Source organism: Mauremys reevesii, linkage group 2 (genome assembly GCF_016161935.1).
Source record: "Mauremys reevesii isolate NIE-2019 linkage group 2, ASM1616193v1, whole genome shotgun sequence".
Taxonomy (NCBI): domain Eukaryota; kingdom Metazoa; phylum Chordata; order Testudines; family Geoemydidae; genus Mauremys; species Mauremys reevesii.
Genome location: NC_052624.1, coordinates 200926104 through 200941750, shown reverse-complemented (window position 1 = coordinate 200941750; position 15647 = coordinate 200926104). Strand labels below are relative to the sequence as shown.

The 15647-nt window shown below is 43.3% G+C and overlaps 1 protein-coding gene and 2 long non-coding RNA genes across 4 annotated transcripts in view; 2 read left to right on the top strand and 1 right to left on the bottom strand.

Annotated features, from left to right (window-relative positions):
- The first annotated feature begins 731 nt into the window (after positions 1-731).
- LOC120398108 lies at positions 732-7436 on the top strand. Of its 2 annotated transcripts, XR_005594190.1 has the most exons (5): positions 732-915; positions 3621-3721; positions 4538-4672; positions 5109-5239; positions 7296-7436. It is a non-coding gene; the product is annotated as an uncharacterized LOC120398108 (long non-coding RNA). The 2 variants fall into 2 exon arrangements; XR_005594191.1 differs by lacking the exons at positions 732-915; positions 4538-4672 and having other exon boundaries at positions 3665-3721.
- A 4760-nt stretch (positions 7437-12196) lies between these two features.
- On the bottom strand, positions 12197-15048 carry LOC120398109. The gene is made up of 3 exons (XR_005594192.1): positions 14793-15048; positions 14302-14409; positions 12197-12626 (listed from the first exon to the last, which is right to left on the bottom strand). It is a non-coding gene; the product is annotated as an uncharacterized LOC120398109 (long non-coding RNA).
- Positions 15049-15260: 212 nt separating this feature from the next.
- RAB12 (RAB12, member RAS oncogene family) overlaps positions 15261-15647 on the top strand; it is a 41250-nt gene continuing 40863 nt past the window's right edge. The window contains exon 1 of the mRNA XM_039525154.1: positions 15261-15495. Coding sequence (XP_039381088.1) covers positions 15261-15495 — 235 coding nt within the window. The remainder of the gene's footprint in view (positions 15496-15647) is intronic.

Sequence of the window (15647 nt, the reverse complement as noted above, 5' to 3'; positions counted from 1 at the left end):
GTTGACATAAATCAGTCACAGGAAAGAAATAATCCTGAACCTGTGTCTACTAGGGGCAAGGATTTGCCTATAGAGGGTTTCTCCAAATATTTGTCTAAGGAAGATAGCTGTTTATCTGTGCAAAGAAGCAGTGCATATGTGTAAGAAATTTCTGAATGCCTGTCTGGTATCTCAGAAGTGAATCTGGTATTAGATAGGGCTCAGAGAAATGTTTCCCTAGAGCAAATTAAAGTTGGTGATCAGGTTGAAGCCCTAATTGAGGAAGAAAAAGGTAGATTTTTTTATGGGTGATTAATTGTTGGCAAGTAAAGTTTGTGAACATAAGCCTGAAAAAGGTAGAAATGATTTGTTTAAAGCAGCTCAGTGTAGTGAGACACTATTTGTGGAAAGCAACAGTTTATCTGTTGAAGGAAAAACTGTTTCCAATTGTTTGTCTGCTGCAAATAGCAGTGTACCTAATGAAGGAGAATGTACCTCCAGTCTTTTGTCTGCAGAGCAGACAGAAAGTGTTTCTCAGTTTATGCTACTTAAGAATTTGTCAGTTGGCCCAGAGTTGTTTTCTGAATAAACTAAGGCCCAGGAAAAGAATGTTCCTAAGTTTGTATCTGCTAGGAATTATGACATTGCAACTAGATTGCGTCCAGTTGATGTCATAAATAACTCCCAGAGACCAAGCAATTCTGGTGTTTCTATTTTGCCTGTTGCTAGTGTGTTGCTGGGTAAAGATATGACAACCTTGTCTGATCAGGTTGACAAAGCCAGGGCACAAGGAAAGCATGAAGGTGATTTGCCTATGTTACCTGCTGACAGTGTGGAAACTACAAGCATTTTCTTCCTTGTTACAAATCTTTTGACTATGAAGTCTAGCAGTTTATCTGTAAAAATTCTCCTGTTGGGCCAGAGGTGATTCTGAATGTAAGTGAAACTCAGAAGAAGTTTGGTGATTTGTCTGTTGTGCCAAAGTCGGTTCTGGACATAAATAAAGCTCAGAAAGAATCTGTTGCAGTGCAGGATTTTGCAAAGGGAAGGAATTTCTTGGTGAAGTCTTGAAAGTCTATGAGAAGGAACTGTTTCTATTGACTCTTAATGGGCCATTGTTGGCAGTAAACAGTCTCTCTTCTGAGGAAAGTGTGTTGGTGCCTAATGGCCAAAGTCTTTCAAATGTGTATGAATCCACTGGCCTTGGTTTAGAAAGACCCAGTGTGGATAGCTTTGAAAAGATTTCAGATGAAATAAAAATTGTTAGCGAGTTTAAACAGACCTATAAGCTTAACCAGCTTGTTGGGAAGACAATGTTGTTGGAACATGTATGTCTCCATGTTGATTCTTTAAATAAGCAACCTGTGACTCAGGTACTGCGGAAAGATCGGGTTACTGGTTTTTCAGAGCAGAACAACCTTATAACTGAACCCACAAGAATGCAGGGGAGAGCAGGAAAACTCTCATCTCTAGATATTTTGGATATAACTTGTAGTCTCTTAGTGGACTTGGCATCTGATTCCATGTGGAAGCAGAGGTTGGTAATAGAAGGACAAAAGAACCTTGAGTCTAACCAGGGGCGGCTCTAGGATTTCCGCCACCCCAAGCACGGCAGCATGCCGCGGGGTGCGCTCTAGCGGTCGCCGGTCCCGCGGCTTCGGTGGACCTCCCGCAGGCATGCCTGCAGATGCTCCACCGGAGCCATGGGACCAGCAGCCCCTCCGCAGGCACTTCTGCGGGAGGTCTACCGGAGCCGCGGTCCCAGCGGACCTTCCGCAGGCATGCCTGCGGGAGGTCCGCCGGAGCCGCCTGCCGCCCTCCCGCTGGGACGCCGCCCCAAGTGCGTGCTTGGCGCGCTGGGGTCTGGAGCCGGCCTTGAGTCTAACATGTGAGTGAAAATGGATGGTATCTCTTTAAGACAGAGTCCAGCCTTGGAATTGGTAAAGCTTGAGGATCTGAAAACTGGTAAACAAGCTAATGTCTGTGTTGATGCAAATTACCTGACTTGGGGGAACAGACTTGCCTGTAGCTTTTAGCAGAAAGGACACACCCAGCCAGTCAATGGATTCTGTTAAGCAAAAGAGCTCAGATTTTGACTCTCCAGAACAGGAAGGAAGGGAATAAGTTTATTATGCTAACAGAAGCTACAGGTTGACCCTAAAATGTCAAAACACCAAGGAAGTGGTTAAACTAAAATCCTATGTTAAGGAAGACCCTAACGTCAAGAAAAAGCTACAAAGGTTCAAAAGGGATATTGAACAAGCTGACCTAAAGAATGTTTTATCTAAACCAAATACTTGGCATGACAAAAATGACATAAATGTACACTTGTGATAAAACTTATGCTATTGCTAATTATTGTAACTAACTTGTTGCTGATACCAAAAACTGTAAAAATGTGCAATGTGCATGGTCTTTTGGAAAAGCCCTTGAACACGTTAAGAGTGGTACATAATAGAAACCCTTCTGATTATGCTGTTTGGTTCAACAAGAACACACTTTGTGTTAATACGCGTAATAATGTTAGGTTTCACAGCTAATGCATAGACACGTTTCTAAAACTTTCTGTAGCAGAAAAACCGCTACAAGCTTGAACTGCTGTGCAAAAGGGGAAACTGAGGTACAACACCTCACAGCCTTCATGGCTGAATGCCAGAATAAGTGCTCTTTGAAGAACATTAATGGCTATGTTAAGTCAACACATAGACCAAACCCTGAAATCACTAAAGTGTTTCACAAAGTATGGACTAAATTTCTGGCTGGGACCAAAGCATGCATCAATAATTTGGCCTTACAAAGAATTCAATGAAAACACAGCTCATATCAATGTTGGAAGGTCCTTAAGGTGTATCCAGGAGCTCTAATTTTGCCCTTCGATGCCAGTCTCACGTTGGGGGTGGGACGCATGGCTACAAAGGGTTAAACATCCTGCCAAATAACTAACCCTCATAAGACATGTGGGGAGATAATGTTTATGTTGTTGTGTATTTACATACGTATGAGTAGAGTGGACAATGTAATCAACAGTCCCTGTCTATGCTATATTCTGATAATTCAGAGGTCAAAAGAATTTAAATCTAGCATTTAAATGAATTGTAAACACAGGATATCTCGGTATTCATCTCTCTTTGAAATGTACTGTGAATGGTGGAGGAACAAGCAAATTGCCTTCTATAGCTAAGCACCAGTGATGGACCTCCTTCAAAGTCATGCTAATTACCTTTTGAACTCCCAACTTGTGAAAAGACATGAAATTGTATAAAAAATCCTTGGGTCCTGATTCTGTCATCTCAGATCTGCTTAGGCTTCATCAGGGGAAGTTTGAGTTGCAAGATTGAGGTCCCAGTTATGCTGGTATGCCCTGAATATGAGATTTGGACATTGAACTATAACCTATGAACTATTTCTGAAAGAACTCTTTGCAACTACCAAGCTCACCATCTCTGCTATGAATCTGCACCTCAGTGAATTGAACTCTATGTCTGTCTGTATGTATATTGATCTTTTAACCATACTATCTCTCTTGTTTTTTAATAAATTTTAGTTTAGTTAATAAAAATTGACTGTAGCATGTATTTGGGTGAGATCTGAAATATGCATTAACCTGGGAGGTAATGTATCCGATCCTTTGGGATTGGTAGAATCTTTTCTTTTCCAGACATTTTCATCATATTTGATGTGGGTACCTGGATGGAGGCCTGAGGCTGGATCACTTTAAGGGAACTGGACTTCTGAGTGACCAGTAAGTTAATAAAGAAGCTGTTTTATGCTGGCTTGGTGAATCTAAGTATTGGAATATCCACCAGTTTTATGGGCATTGTCTGCCCCATTCTTTGCTGTTCACCCTGAGTGACTATAACTGGCTCCCCACTAGGACCCCAGGCACAGTGTGAAATAAGGAATTGCAGAACTTCTGTTTTGCTCCAGTGACCTATCAGAGGCACAGATCGTAAGCTAGTGAGGCAGCGATAATTCAATGAAAAACTGAACTTGTGAAAGCAAGTAGAAAGTATAAACAATGTTTTTCAGCAAAAGCAAATTAAATAATTCACAGAGTTATCTAAATTATTAGATGGATGGCTTGTCCTTTTGCATGCTAAATTGGACATTTTCTCCAGATCTGTAACCAGTCTCGCTTTCCTTCATGATAAGTAGGTTTCATGCACCATTAGTTATCAGGCTTATTTCTCAGAGAATGAATATAGAATAAACATGGGTACAGTGATTCCACACTGATATTTTAAATAATTCATTTTTCTAAAATGCAACCAAAATGGAGAAGAAAATTTCATTTACAAATGAGATAGTTTAAAGAAACGGTGAGCCTTTTCCTCAGCATACTAATCTCCCGCGTGAGCTCACTGCACTGGAACAGCGCCCAACCCGTCTCCACTGAAAAGAATGGGAGCGGATCCAAGCACAACATTTGAAAATAAATTGGTCATTTCTGAGCCTGCTGCCAATGCAGGCCACCTGGCACTTAGACACGCCCACCAAGCAGGTCCCGCTGTCGAACAAACAAACTCCAATGAGTAACTGAAAAAAAATCATTCTACAGGTATAACCATGATGCTTTCAAGCATTTGGAATTCCAGGTTTCCCATCTGGCAGAAGATTTTCATTGCTAGCCACAACCAGATAATATCATTATTCAATGCATCCTCTGGGCAGCCTCTGTCACCAGGGCTCCTAGGTATGGTTTAAAGTTGTCTTTCCTGGTGTAACAGCTGGAGAGGGCAGTGGTGCAGATAATTCTTGCCCTCCCCGAAGCATTAATTCCTGTTAATAATAAGCTGTTCCCACTGGTGCTAGAAGGTGCAATTTGCACATCTCTATGTATTTGGGGCGGGGGTGAACAGACCATTGTGTTAACTTGCCACCTTGGTTACTACACATCCGACATATGCCATTATCTGTTAGTCCACATTTGTATAAATGTTGGAGGATCCAGCAGATCTGAGTGTTGGGATCCACTGCTCAAGTCCTGTCCTGCACAGGGTGGGTACATCTGCAATGAGACCACGATAGGTGTGTGGTCCCTAGCCTGCCCCTAAGTGTAGTTACCAAACCTAAGAAACCAAAAGTTTCAGAAACGCTAATATGAATGCTATGCTTGTTCCACACAACAGATACCTGCCATTGTTAACCACCCAGCAATGAAACTGAAGGGACAGCTCACAGTGGCTGTGGTTAAATCCTGGCCCCATGGAAATCAATGTCAAAGCACTCAACGGCTTTAATGGAGTCAAGAGTTCACACTGTAAGTGCCAACATGGCATGCTTTATTTTGAGTCAAGTGTCTTTCTCAATTTGGATCATAGCCTCTTTTTTGGTATGTGTAAGCTCCATTGCTAAAGATGAGGGAGGCTGAAAACTATATTGTATACTTCAGTGGGCTGCATATAGACTCTGGTAACCCTTGCTTAAGGGTTATACAAGGGCAATTACTTACAACCAATTTGAGTCTTGAGAATATATCTCTTAAAGAGTTCCACCTTCCGTACAGCCTTACTAGACTGATTTTTTCCATGTTTGATTATCTCTATATGAAGACTACTAACCAATAAATTTTATCATTTGCCTCAACAGTTTTTAACATTTTAAGACAATATAGGGCCAGATTCTCCCCATATGTAACTCTCCATGACATGGAATTACCCTGGGGATGAATTTGGTCCATTTGTTTTATAAAGATGTTTGACTGTGGATCCAGTGGGCTTAATTCTTGGTCAAAGTAAAGGGGCTAAATTCTGTTGAAGGCAATGGAGTTGTGCCCATTTACACTAGCAGATAGTTTGATCCAGACTCCAGGGAGAGAGATCGGAATTATAAATGTCTAAACTTTACTGTACAACTTTTAACAAGGTCAGCCTCTCCTTCTGCATTGCAGTCTAATTTCCGTTTTTCCTGCAAATAGAAGCAAAGCATTGTTTCAATGCCTCCTTTAGCCAAACATTCTGTTGGTATAATCATGGGCTATACCATTAAAACCAACTTGGGATGACCCTTGTTTAGGGAAAGCCCCTAGTGGGCCAGGCCAGTTTGTTTACCTGCCGTGTCTGCAGGTCTGGCCAATCTCAGCTCCCACTGGCTGTGGTTCGCTGCTCCAGGCCAATGGGAGCTACTGGAAGTGGCGCGGGCCGAGGGACGTACTGGCCGCCGCTTCCAGCAGCTCCCGTTGGCCTGGAGCGACGAACCCCGGCCAGTTGGAACTGCAATCGGCTGGACTTGCGGACACGGCAGGTAAACAAACCGGCCCGGCCCGCCAGGGGCTTTCTCTAAACAAGCGGCATCCCAAGTTTGGGAAACACTGGATTAATGGAAGGGTAAAGTGTGCTCCTACATACTAACATCTGCACAGAGGATTCAGCAAAATCCCCTTCACAGAGTTTCCTCTTGGTCCATTCATTAAGAGGCACAGTTAGTGCCCCCACCAGAGCAAGCAGAGCTCCAGCACACACAGCTCCTTTTTGCTCCAGGGATCTGTTGGAAGTATGGAGTTATCTGCATCTCTGGACCTCCTGTGGCTCTTCCCAACCTCCCTGGAAGAGTATCTCCAATGGAGCCAGCCTGCCAGGGCTTGCTCGTAGGAGGGGAGCTAAGGCGTTCTCCAACATGCAGGCAGCTATTATGTTTGTGCTTGGATTGGCAGGGGAAGGAGGTGGGACACACAGTATGTGTGTCTGTTTCCCCTCTTGCTGCAGCTTGGCCTACTCGGTCCCCTTCCCCAGCCCACCTCCTCTTTACTCATGGATCCTTGCATGCATGGAAATCCCTCCATGATCACAGGAAAGGTGTGGAATGCTGCCATGTTGGCTGCTGATCTCCCCCACCTTCTGCATAAGGAAAGTGTTTTATACACAAGGTCTGTTTTGCATACGGATCTGCAAGACGTGATATGGCCAGAGATACAGATGTGACTGAGATCAGAATATGGCACACTCCCTCACACACCAACAGCATTGATAAAGGGCCCCTACTCATTGCATTGTATTTGCACACTTTTTAAAAAAGCACAGTGAAGGAGCCACCTCTTGGAATCAATTTTTTAAGCAGAACTCCCCACTGAAATCAATGAGGAGTTGTGCTTAAAAATCAATAGCCTATTTTTAAAAGTCTGTTTATAGTAGGACATTTTCTAATTTTTTGTTTTTTTAATTTAATCCTACTTGATCTGACATGTTACAATTGGATGATGAATGTTCCATATGTGTACAGAAATGTGAACATAATGTTAGTATTGGATTTGAAAAAGAAAAAAGATATTAAAAACAAATATGATGGCTTGATATAATCCAAGACTATTATCCCTTCAGGTCTGGATATGGGAGCTGCTGATTCTACTGGCTCAGGAAACTAGTTCTTTCTGATACAATAAGCAAAATATTCATGTCTGGAAACAAACCAATTAAAGTTATGGTTTTATTGCTCAGAATAAACACCAGTCAAAAAAATTACAAGAGAACAGTATTTAATAACTGCAAAAGAAGAAAAAATATAGTGTTAATGACATTTCTCAGCAGATGAAACAGACATTTGTTTGTCCAGTGTATCCAGCCAGGTACAATTGTGAAGACGTCTAGTATTTCATAAAAAAAACGAGGAGTACTTATGGCACCTTAGAAACTAACAAATTTATTTGGGCATAAGCTTTCATGGGCTAAAGCCCACTTCATCAGATGCATGCTACAGTACAATACAATACAATACAGTATTTCATATTAAATGGGAGAAATCCAGTAAATGATACCCAAAGACTGTATTGCAGAAAATAAACAGTGAACTTCATTTACTTTTGGGGAGCAATTTTCAGTTATTCAGACTGTAGAGGTTTCAACTCATGCTAGAAATGTGTTACATGGTAGTCATGGCCATCCTCAAGTGTGAAAATATCTTAATCAAATCCAAAATCAAACTGCCACATTGAGATGAAGTATATTTGAAAAATCTTATCAGTCAAACTGGACAATATACACTAAGCCAGCTCTGTAAGAAAGCACTAATTGCTATATAAAAATAGTCTGCAAGGAAGATCCTTCTGCAGCTAGAGATTACCTGTGCAGGATGTAGAAATGGGGAATTGACAATATCATAACTGAAGAATATTGGCTTCAGAAGACATATCTGAAATACCATTTAAGTGAGGGAAATATGTATCTAGTGGAAGAGATACCAAAAAGAAGGAAATATTTATTAAAGATCATTTCCAAACCATTTACACAGTAACTATACTGATTTTAGACTTCAATGGCTAAATATTAATATTCTTAAAAGGATTTTTCCATGTTGCACAGTATTTATAATACCAACCTTCTTAAGAAAGAAACCTCCATCATCTCACACAGAAAATGTAGAAATGATCATCTGAAACTTTTAAAATCAATGTAACATTATGCATGATCAAATCTTTCTGGGCCAGCTCCTCCCATATGTAAAGCACTGATTGTGAAAGGTTAAACATGGCATGAAAGTGTTATATGCCAAACAGAGGGGAAATGTGTGGGTAATTTCCCTTCCCACTAAAGCTCATAAGAGCCCCATTTGTGGTTTTACAATTCTGGGGAGGCATAATGGAGGCTGAAACCAAAGGCTCGCCACTCTCCACAAAATCATCTCTCTCTGATAGTCTGGCTTACATCATAGAAAGTCCTATGATGCCAACTTTTTGCTTAGTGGAGATCTAGAAAGGGGGTAAAGGGGTTCATTTAAGCAATAGTGAGCAATCTACCCAACTGGTATTTACCAGCAAGCAATTTATGGGCATGTAGTAAACTCTGGGATGCATACTACTTTAGCTGTTCTACATCTTATTTTTCTGTTGTTATAGGTCTCAGACTGCAATTGGTATCATTACGGTTAAAGCACTAAACTTGAGCTCAAGAGATTTATGTTCTATTCTCAGTTCCACTACTGACTTCCTGCACCACTTGACCTTGGGCAAGTTACTGTGCTGGAGTTTCCCATCTGTAAAATGGGGATAATAATGCTACTTTACTGTTTCACAGGGGTGTTGAAAGAGAAATCCATTAATGTTTGTGAGGGACTCAAATACCAGGGTGAGGAGAGTCACAGTAAAGTCTTAGCATATAAACCAAGTGCTATAATTGCCCTGGGAAGGCGTGTGACTGAAAGGATGGTTGGGGAATTGAACCCTGACAGGATTTCTGCCTTAAGGAATGGTCTATAATAGGAAAACGTATGAAAGCAGTCGTATGTCTGTTCCTTTTCAAAAATTCTGTTGGCATTTTAAAAGTTCAGTAGTCCTTGTTCTGCTCTTCCAAGCTGCTGTGCAAATGCTGTCAACTCTGCCCCCAAGCTCTTATCTGCTGTCCAGTACTGATTTGATTTCTAATGACAATAGTGCTACTCACAGCGTAAGACCCACTAATTTATTGATTTTTTTTCCCCAGCAAATAATTACAAAGAAATCAAAATTCCATCTCTTCCTCTGCATTTATTTGGTTTTGGTCTCATATTTTTTCAGGGCCTGGTATTTTAATATATATTGTATATATGAAATGTTTTAGGATTTTAAAGTGTAAATTATTGTCCTTGTCTACACAAAAGTTCAACCACTTTACCTATACATGTATACTTGAAGTGGTACAACCTACCCTCGTATGGCTGCAGTTCTACCAGTATAAAAGTGCTTATACCGGGTGCAGCTTATTCCTATATGGAAAGGGGGGAAAGCTATACTGGTATAAGGCACCTTTATACCAATGTACCTATGTACACACTAGGGGTTGAACTGGTATAACTATTTTGATTAAACAAATTACATCCCTAACTGAAATAGTTACAATGGTGCAAAAACTGCGTGCAGATCAGACCTTAGTCCTTCATTCTACCCATCAAGACAAATGTTTAAATTCTTAAAAGTCAGAGAAACTTGCCTGAGTTAAGATGAACTGATTTAAACTCTAACCAGAAATGAGTTCTAATCCAGATTAATCTATCTATCTTCTTGAGACTAGCTTTATAGTTCCTTGGCTCCATCTAAATTTGGATCGGACAACCTTTCCATGTCTTTTTGTAATCATTGTAACTCCCTTGCTACATTCCTAGTGACAGATGGTGCTCTGTGAGGACAAAAAAGCAGTAGCATGCAAAGCCCCCTGCTTCAAAACGGTACTGATAGCTTCTTCTAGTTTTAAAAAAACCCCAAACAAACAAAAAACCCCTCACAACAGGGACATAAAGACAATTCCACTTCCGAGGTAAGAGTGCGCGTTCTGTTTTGTAGTATAAGGAAGGATGAAACCACATCAGCAGTGTACCCTCTCCAGATGCTTTCTCCTTCTGGCTTTACCTGGGGGTTTGATGCTACTGATTTTAACATGAGTGGGATACCTTCCTATGTTACTCCTATGGGGCTCACTCACCTACAGTGATGGATTGTTCCATCACATATTAAACCACACATGTGGTCTTGACAGCTGTTTGCTGTTATCTTGCCATTGGGCGGCTCCATCCCTGACAATATTAAGCTCCGGAGATAATCAAAATTCAGATTTTTTCATAATTATTTGTTAAACACTTTCACGAAAATATCATATGTTTGAAAGATTTCATCCACCTGGATGCAAAACAGCAATTTTTTTTCCTTTTTCGAGTTCCATTAACTTCCTTTGTTCACCTCAGCCTAGCCTGTCTACCAGGACTATCACCATACTCTCCAAGAATGCTGGCTCTCGACTGGAGTGTTCCCTTCTCTGTCAGCTATCTCATTATTGTATTCAGTGTTGTTGTAGCTGTGTCGGGCACAGGACATTAGAGAGACAAGGCGGGTGAGGTAATATCTTTTATTGGACCAACTTCTGCTGGTGAGAGAGAGAAGCTTGCGAGCTACACAGAGTTATTCCTAATGTTTTGGAAGCAGGGGCAGCTCTACGCATTTTGACGCCCCAAGCACGGCAGGCAGCGGACCAGCGGACCCTCCGCAGGCAAGCCGCCGAAGGCAGCCTTCCTGCCGCCCTCGCGGCGCCGGCAGAGCGCCCCTCGCGGCTTGCCGCCCCAAGCACGAGCTTGGCATGCTGGGACCTGGAGCGGCCCCTGTTTGGAAGTTCTCGGAGCATCACAGTTAAATACAAGGTTGAACAGATAGTTTAGCATGAGTGCTAACTTCTTATGCTAAACTATCTGTTTGGCCTTGTATTTCGCTGTGACACTCTGAGTACATTTCCCAGACATGAAGAAGAGCTCTGTGTATCTCGAAAGCTTGTCTCTCTCACCAACAAAAGTTGGTCCAATGAAAGAAATTACCTCACCCTTCTTGTCTCTCTAATTATCTCATGATTCATTTTCATCTTCTCTTCTGAATATTATAGGGTTTAAATGTGGGATTGGGAATCTGGAAACCTGGGACAAAATTCTTATATCTCTTCTCACTAATTTTGGATGCCTTTAGATTAATTTTCAGAGATGCTGAACATCTCCGGCTCCTTTTGTCTTCAGTTTAAGTTGTGGATACTTAGCACTTCTGAAATGTCCAAGATGTCTCAAATTGGGTATTCAAAGTCATTGACCACTTCTAAAAAAATATGGACTTAGCTTCTCTAAGACCAGGGCCAAAAGACTTAGAAGGATAAAACTCTCTGCTACCTCTATAAGGGAGGAAGGAAAAGACCAGTGCTGGCCAGCTTCATTTACATGAACTATAATATTACTTACTCATCTACTCAGTTTTGTTGCTTTAAGTGGAATTTTTTTATGTTTTGATTGAATAAATAATAGATTCCTATTACTGATCTCATGGAAGGGCATAGAAATTGTGCAGGATATGTCCTTGTGCGAGAGGGTCACCCTAATGTATGGGTAGCAGACTTTGGTTTGGTAACAAAATCCAAATTCAACAGAGAAGGCTATGTGTGATGGATTCTTGAGGAACCCAGGACTGTGAATCATCTTATTACCCCGCACCCCCTTGCTTGCCTTAGCAAGACAGACACCTGCCTGAGCTTAATTGGGTGTCATCTCCCTGATACCACTAGTGTGTTAGCTCCCCAACAATCTTCTCAGAGCTTTGCCAGCCCTCGGTTTGCCTTGCAGGTTAACAATAGGTACCCAGCCCCCTAAGCCACTCTAAAAATGTCCCCCTGTAGTATCCAGCCCATTACTTGCCAGTTAGGCTGTCCCCATAGGAACGGTGTACACAGAGCTTGACTGGTACAACTCAGGATCAGATCCTTTATAACATCACACCATGGAGCTTTAGTGAAGCAATCATATGTTTATTATCAAATATTAAGATGTAAGAGATAGTGAGTAAAAATAATAGGAATGATAGGTTACATACAAAACAAAAACATAAGATGCAAATCTTGGTCTACATTTATCGATAGTGACCTTTCCTTTAAATAAAGTACTGCAACAGATCCAATCTCTTGCAAGGCTGGTTGGTTTTCTGTCAACTAGGATCCAAGTATTCATGAACAACACTGTTCTTCAAGGGCTTCCCTCAATGAATGGATCACAAAAATGTCTTTCTCCTTATAGTTCCCAATATTCATTGTTTTTGTCCCCGGAGTGAGGATGATCCCCTGTGATTCCCTCCCTGGTGCCCGGGCTCCAAGTTATCTTCACATCCTCATGTTGACTCCATATGAAAAATGAGACTTCCGTTGTGCTGGCTTCCAGTGCTCAGTCTACATATAAATCAAAGCAGACAAGTGAATCTACATCCCTTTGTCTGGCAAAACTTGTTTGTCCACTCTGCCTGGGACACAGATTTTAACACATCTTTTCAGTACATATACACAACTCCTTAAATATCATCCATATGCACATATCACAAGGATTATGATCCTCACAAGGATCAGGGTGACATAAGTTATTAGATACATCTCACTTGCCTTTCGCTGGATAAATACTATGAAAGCAATATGCTGGCTGTAGTGAGTTTGTCAGGCCTGTCAGAGAACAGTGAACACTTTACCAGTTGGCATTGAGGGTTTCTTAGGGCCACAGAGGGGTGGAGGGCAAAGGATGTGATCTAGGGACTAGGAGAGACTTTCTCCAAAGGTCCTATTTTGTTCTGGGTTCCACACCTAAAGTTTCTGCACCTTGTGTTGCATCAACCATAGTTTTAGTGTATTAATTAAATTAAGAACTTGGCTAGAAGTTGTCAAGGACTGGATCACAGAGGCAGAGTATCTGGGGCAGGGGGTGGGGTGCCCTGGGAAGAGTGGGGTGGTTGCAGACTACTGGCAAAGTGCTCGTTGGGTACTAACAGCTGCTAGAAGGGGAAGTTTATGTAGTATTTGCCTGAGACATGATGAAACATCTGGCAAGCAACTAGGGACTGTTTTAAGACAAAGTTTGGCAATCACAACACTACAGAGACCCCATAAGGGGACTACAGTTATCATGGCTTAAAACTGCAGTCTGACATCTCTGGATGTGAATGAGGCTTGGGGACAGAAGAATTGCCTGATCAAGTTGGAACAAGAAATTTGGAATGAGGCTACAGGACCACCTTATCTTTATAAAACACAACGTAGGGAGGACTGGCCACCGGGAATGCTGTCTTCACAAGGAGAGGTATGACGATCAATATGACAGAAACCCCCAGTAGCTTTGGGAAAACAAGTTTAAAATGGTGGAGATGCTTCATGCACCAGAGACAATACATAAACAAACTCTTTCATAAACTTGATTGCAGTGGGGTAAGTTCCAACTGTATCAGCCTGGAAGAACTTTGGAACAGTTTAGAGTGCTCCAAGATAAAAGTGATGGAGGATCATCTCAGGTCTGTTTTCTTTCCAATTGCCTAGTTGGAGAATCTCTACCACTAGGCTGAGTAGGTTTTAATGTTCAATGACTGTGCACTGCAAACTTAATGCTATCTGATTAGGAATGACATCCTTCCATCATCACCTTTAAAAACTACATTCTCCACCACAACAATATTTTGCAGTAAACAGCCACAACTGCTAGTATTAGAAGGGAGGGAGCTTGGTAAGTGTGGATAGACTGGACCAGAGTTAAGGTTGCAGTGTGCATGGTAAGTGGTGTACAATTGTAATGAGAAGGTTAAGTAAAGTGTAGGTACTTTAAAGTGGCTTTTCACTTGGTTATTTTTGTAGGTTTGTGCCACATACACTGTGTGTAGCAATCCTAACTGATTCACAACCATAGTTTTAGTGTATTAATTAAATTAAGAACTATGACAGCACTATTAAGGACTTCTCCAGGGGGCTGGGAACACTGACCAGAGAAGATGAAGATAGGAATTGAGAGCTCAGAAGCCACATTGAGCACCCTGGTTAAAAAAACAAACATCCTTACCAAAAAATAATAAAAAAAAAATGCCCAACTCACCCTGGCCTTTTGAAATACAATTCTCCTACTAGAAGAGAGTGAGTGGATGTAGGAGGGGCAGATCCCAGGGGCTGTATGCTGCAGCCTGTCTTATGTATCAGGTCACACCTAATAATAATCGTGGTGTTAAAATCTGTGAATCAGCCAGGAACTCAGTGATATGATTTCCAAAGTTAGCCATGTGCAAACAGTTATGTGCACTTAAAGAGACAAGGCAGGTGAGGTAATATCTTTTACTGGATCAACTTCTGTTGGTGAAAGAGGCAAGCTGTCCAGCCACACATTAGCTCTTCTTCAGGACTGTTTACCATAAGTAAGGGCCCATTCATGGTAGACTGACACCGCAATACTGCTGCAGTCACAGGACAAAAAGGGGGGTAGTGGTTATAGGCTGGTGTAATAAGCCATAAATCCGATGGGTGGATTTAAGAGCTGTGTGGCTCCAAAGTTTGTATCTCGCCCCACCAGCACTTGTTCCCATAAAACCTCACCTACTTCCTTTCTCTAATATCCTGGGCTGGGACCCACATGGCTAAAACTACATTGCAGGTGCACTTAGCCTACATGGGAAATGCTGATCCCTATCTCTGGCTGCTGCACTTCCAGCCAGGGGCTGGGGCAGGGGCAAGCCCAGGACCCCCGGGGCTAGCTGAGCTCAGCACAGGCAGCACCAGAGGTTACGTGCAGCAGGCCCGGCCCCAGGCGTGCCCCACACTGTTAGCGGCTACACACATACAGGGGCGTGTTTATTCCTTTCAGCCCCCGCGGGAGGGTGAGGGCGGTTTCCCAGCTCGGCCCTCCCGCGCTCTAGGGGGCGCTGCTCCGCCGCCGGCGGGCCCCGCTCGCTGCGGCGCGGGCCGCTCGTTGTGCGGGCGGCCGCGGAGTTCCCGTTCCCCTCAGGCCCGGGGCAGCGGCGCGCGCTCGCTCGCTCGCTCGCGGGGAGCCGGCGGGGCGGGGTCATGGAGCCGGGCTCCGGGCTGCAGCGCAGGGGCGGCGCGGGGCGGGAGTTCGCGGCGGCGGCGGGGGGCTCCCCGGCGCTCTCGGGGCCGCAGTCCCGCCGCAGGAAGCAGCCGCCGCGCCCGGCCGACTTCAAGCTGCAGGTCATCATCATCGGCTCGCGGGGCGTGGGCAAGACCAGCCTGATGGAGCGCTTCACCGACGACACCTTCTGCGAGGCCTGCAAGTCAACCGTGGGTAAGAGCCCCGGGCGGGCGGGAGAGCCCCGGGATCCCCCGCGCTTCCCGGGAGAGCGGCCGGGCCGGGCCGGAGCGAGCGCCGCGCCTCCCGCATTGCCCCCGTGCCCCGCCCGCCCCGGTGCCCGGAGCTGCAGCCCGCCCCCGTAACTA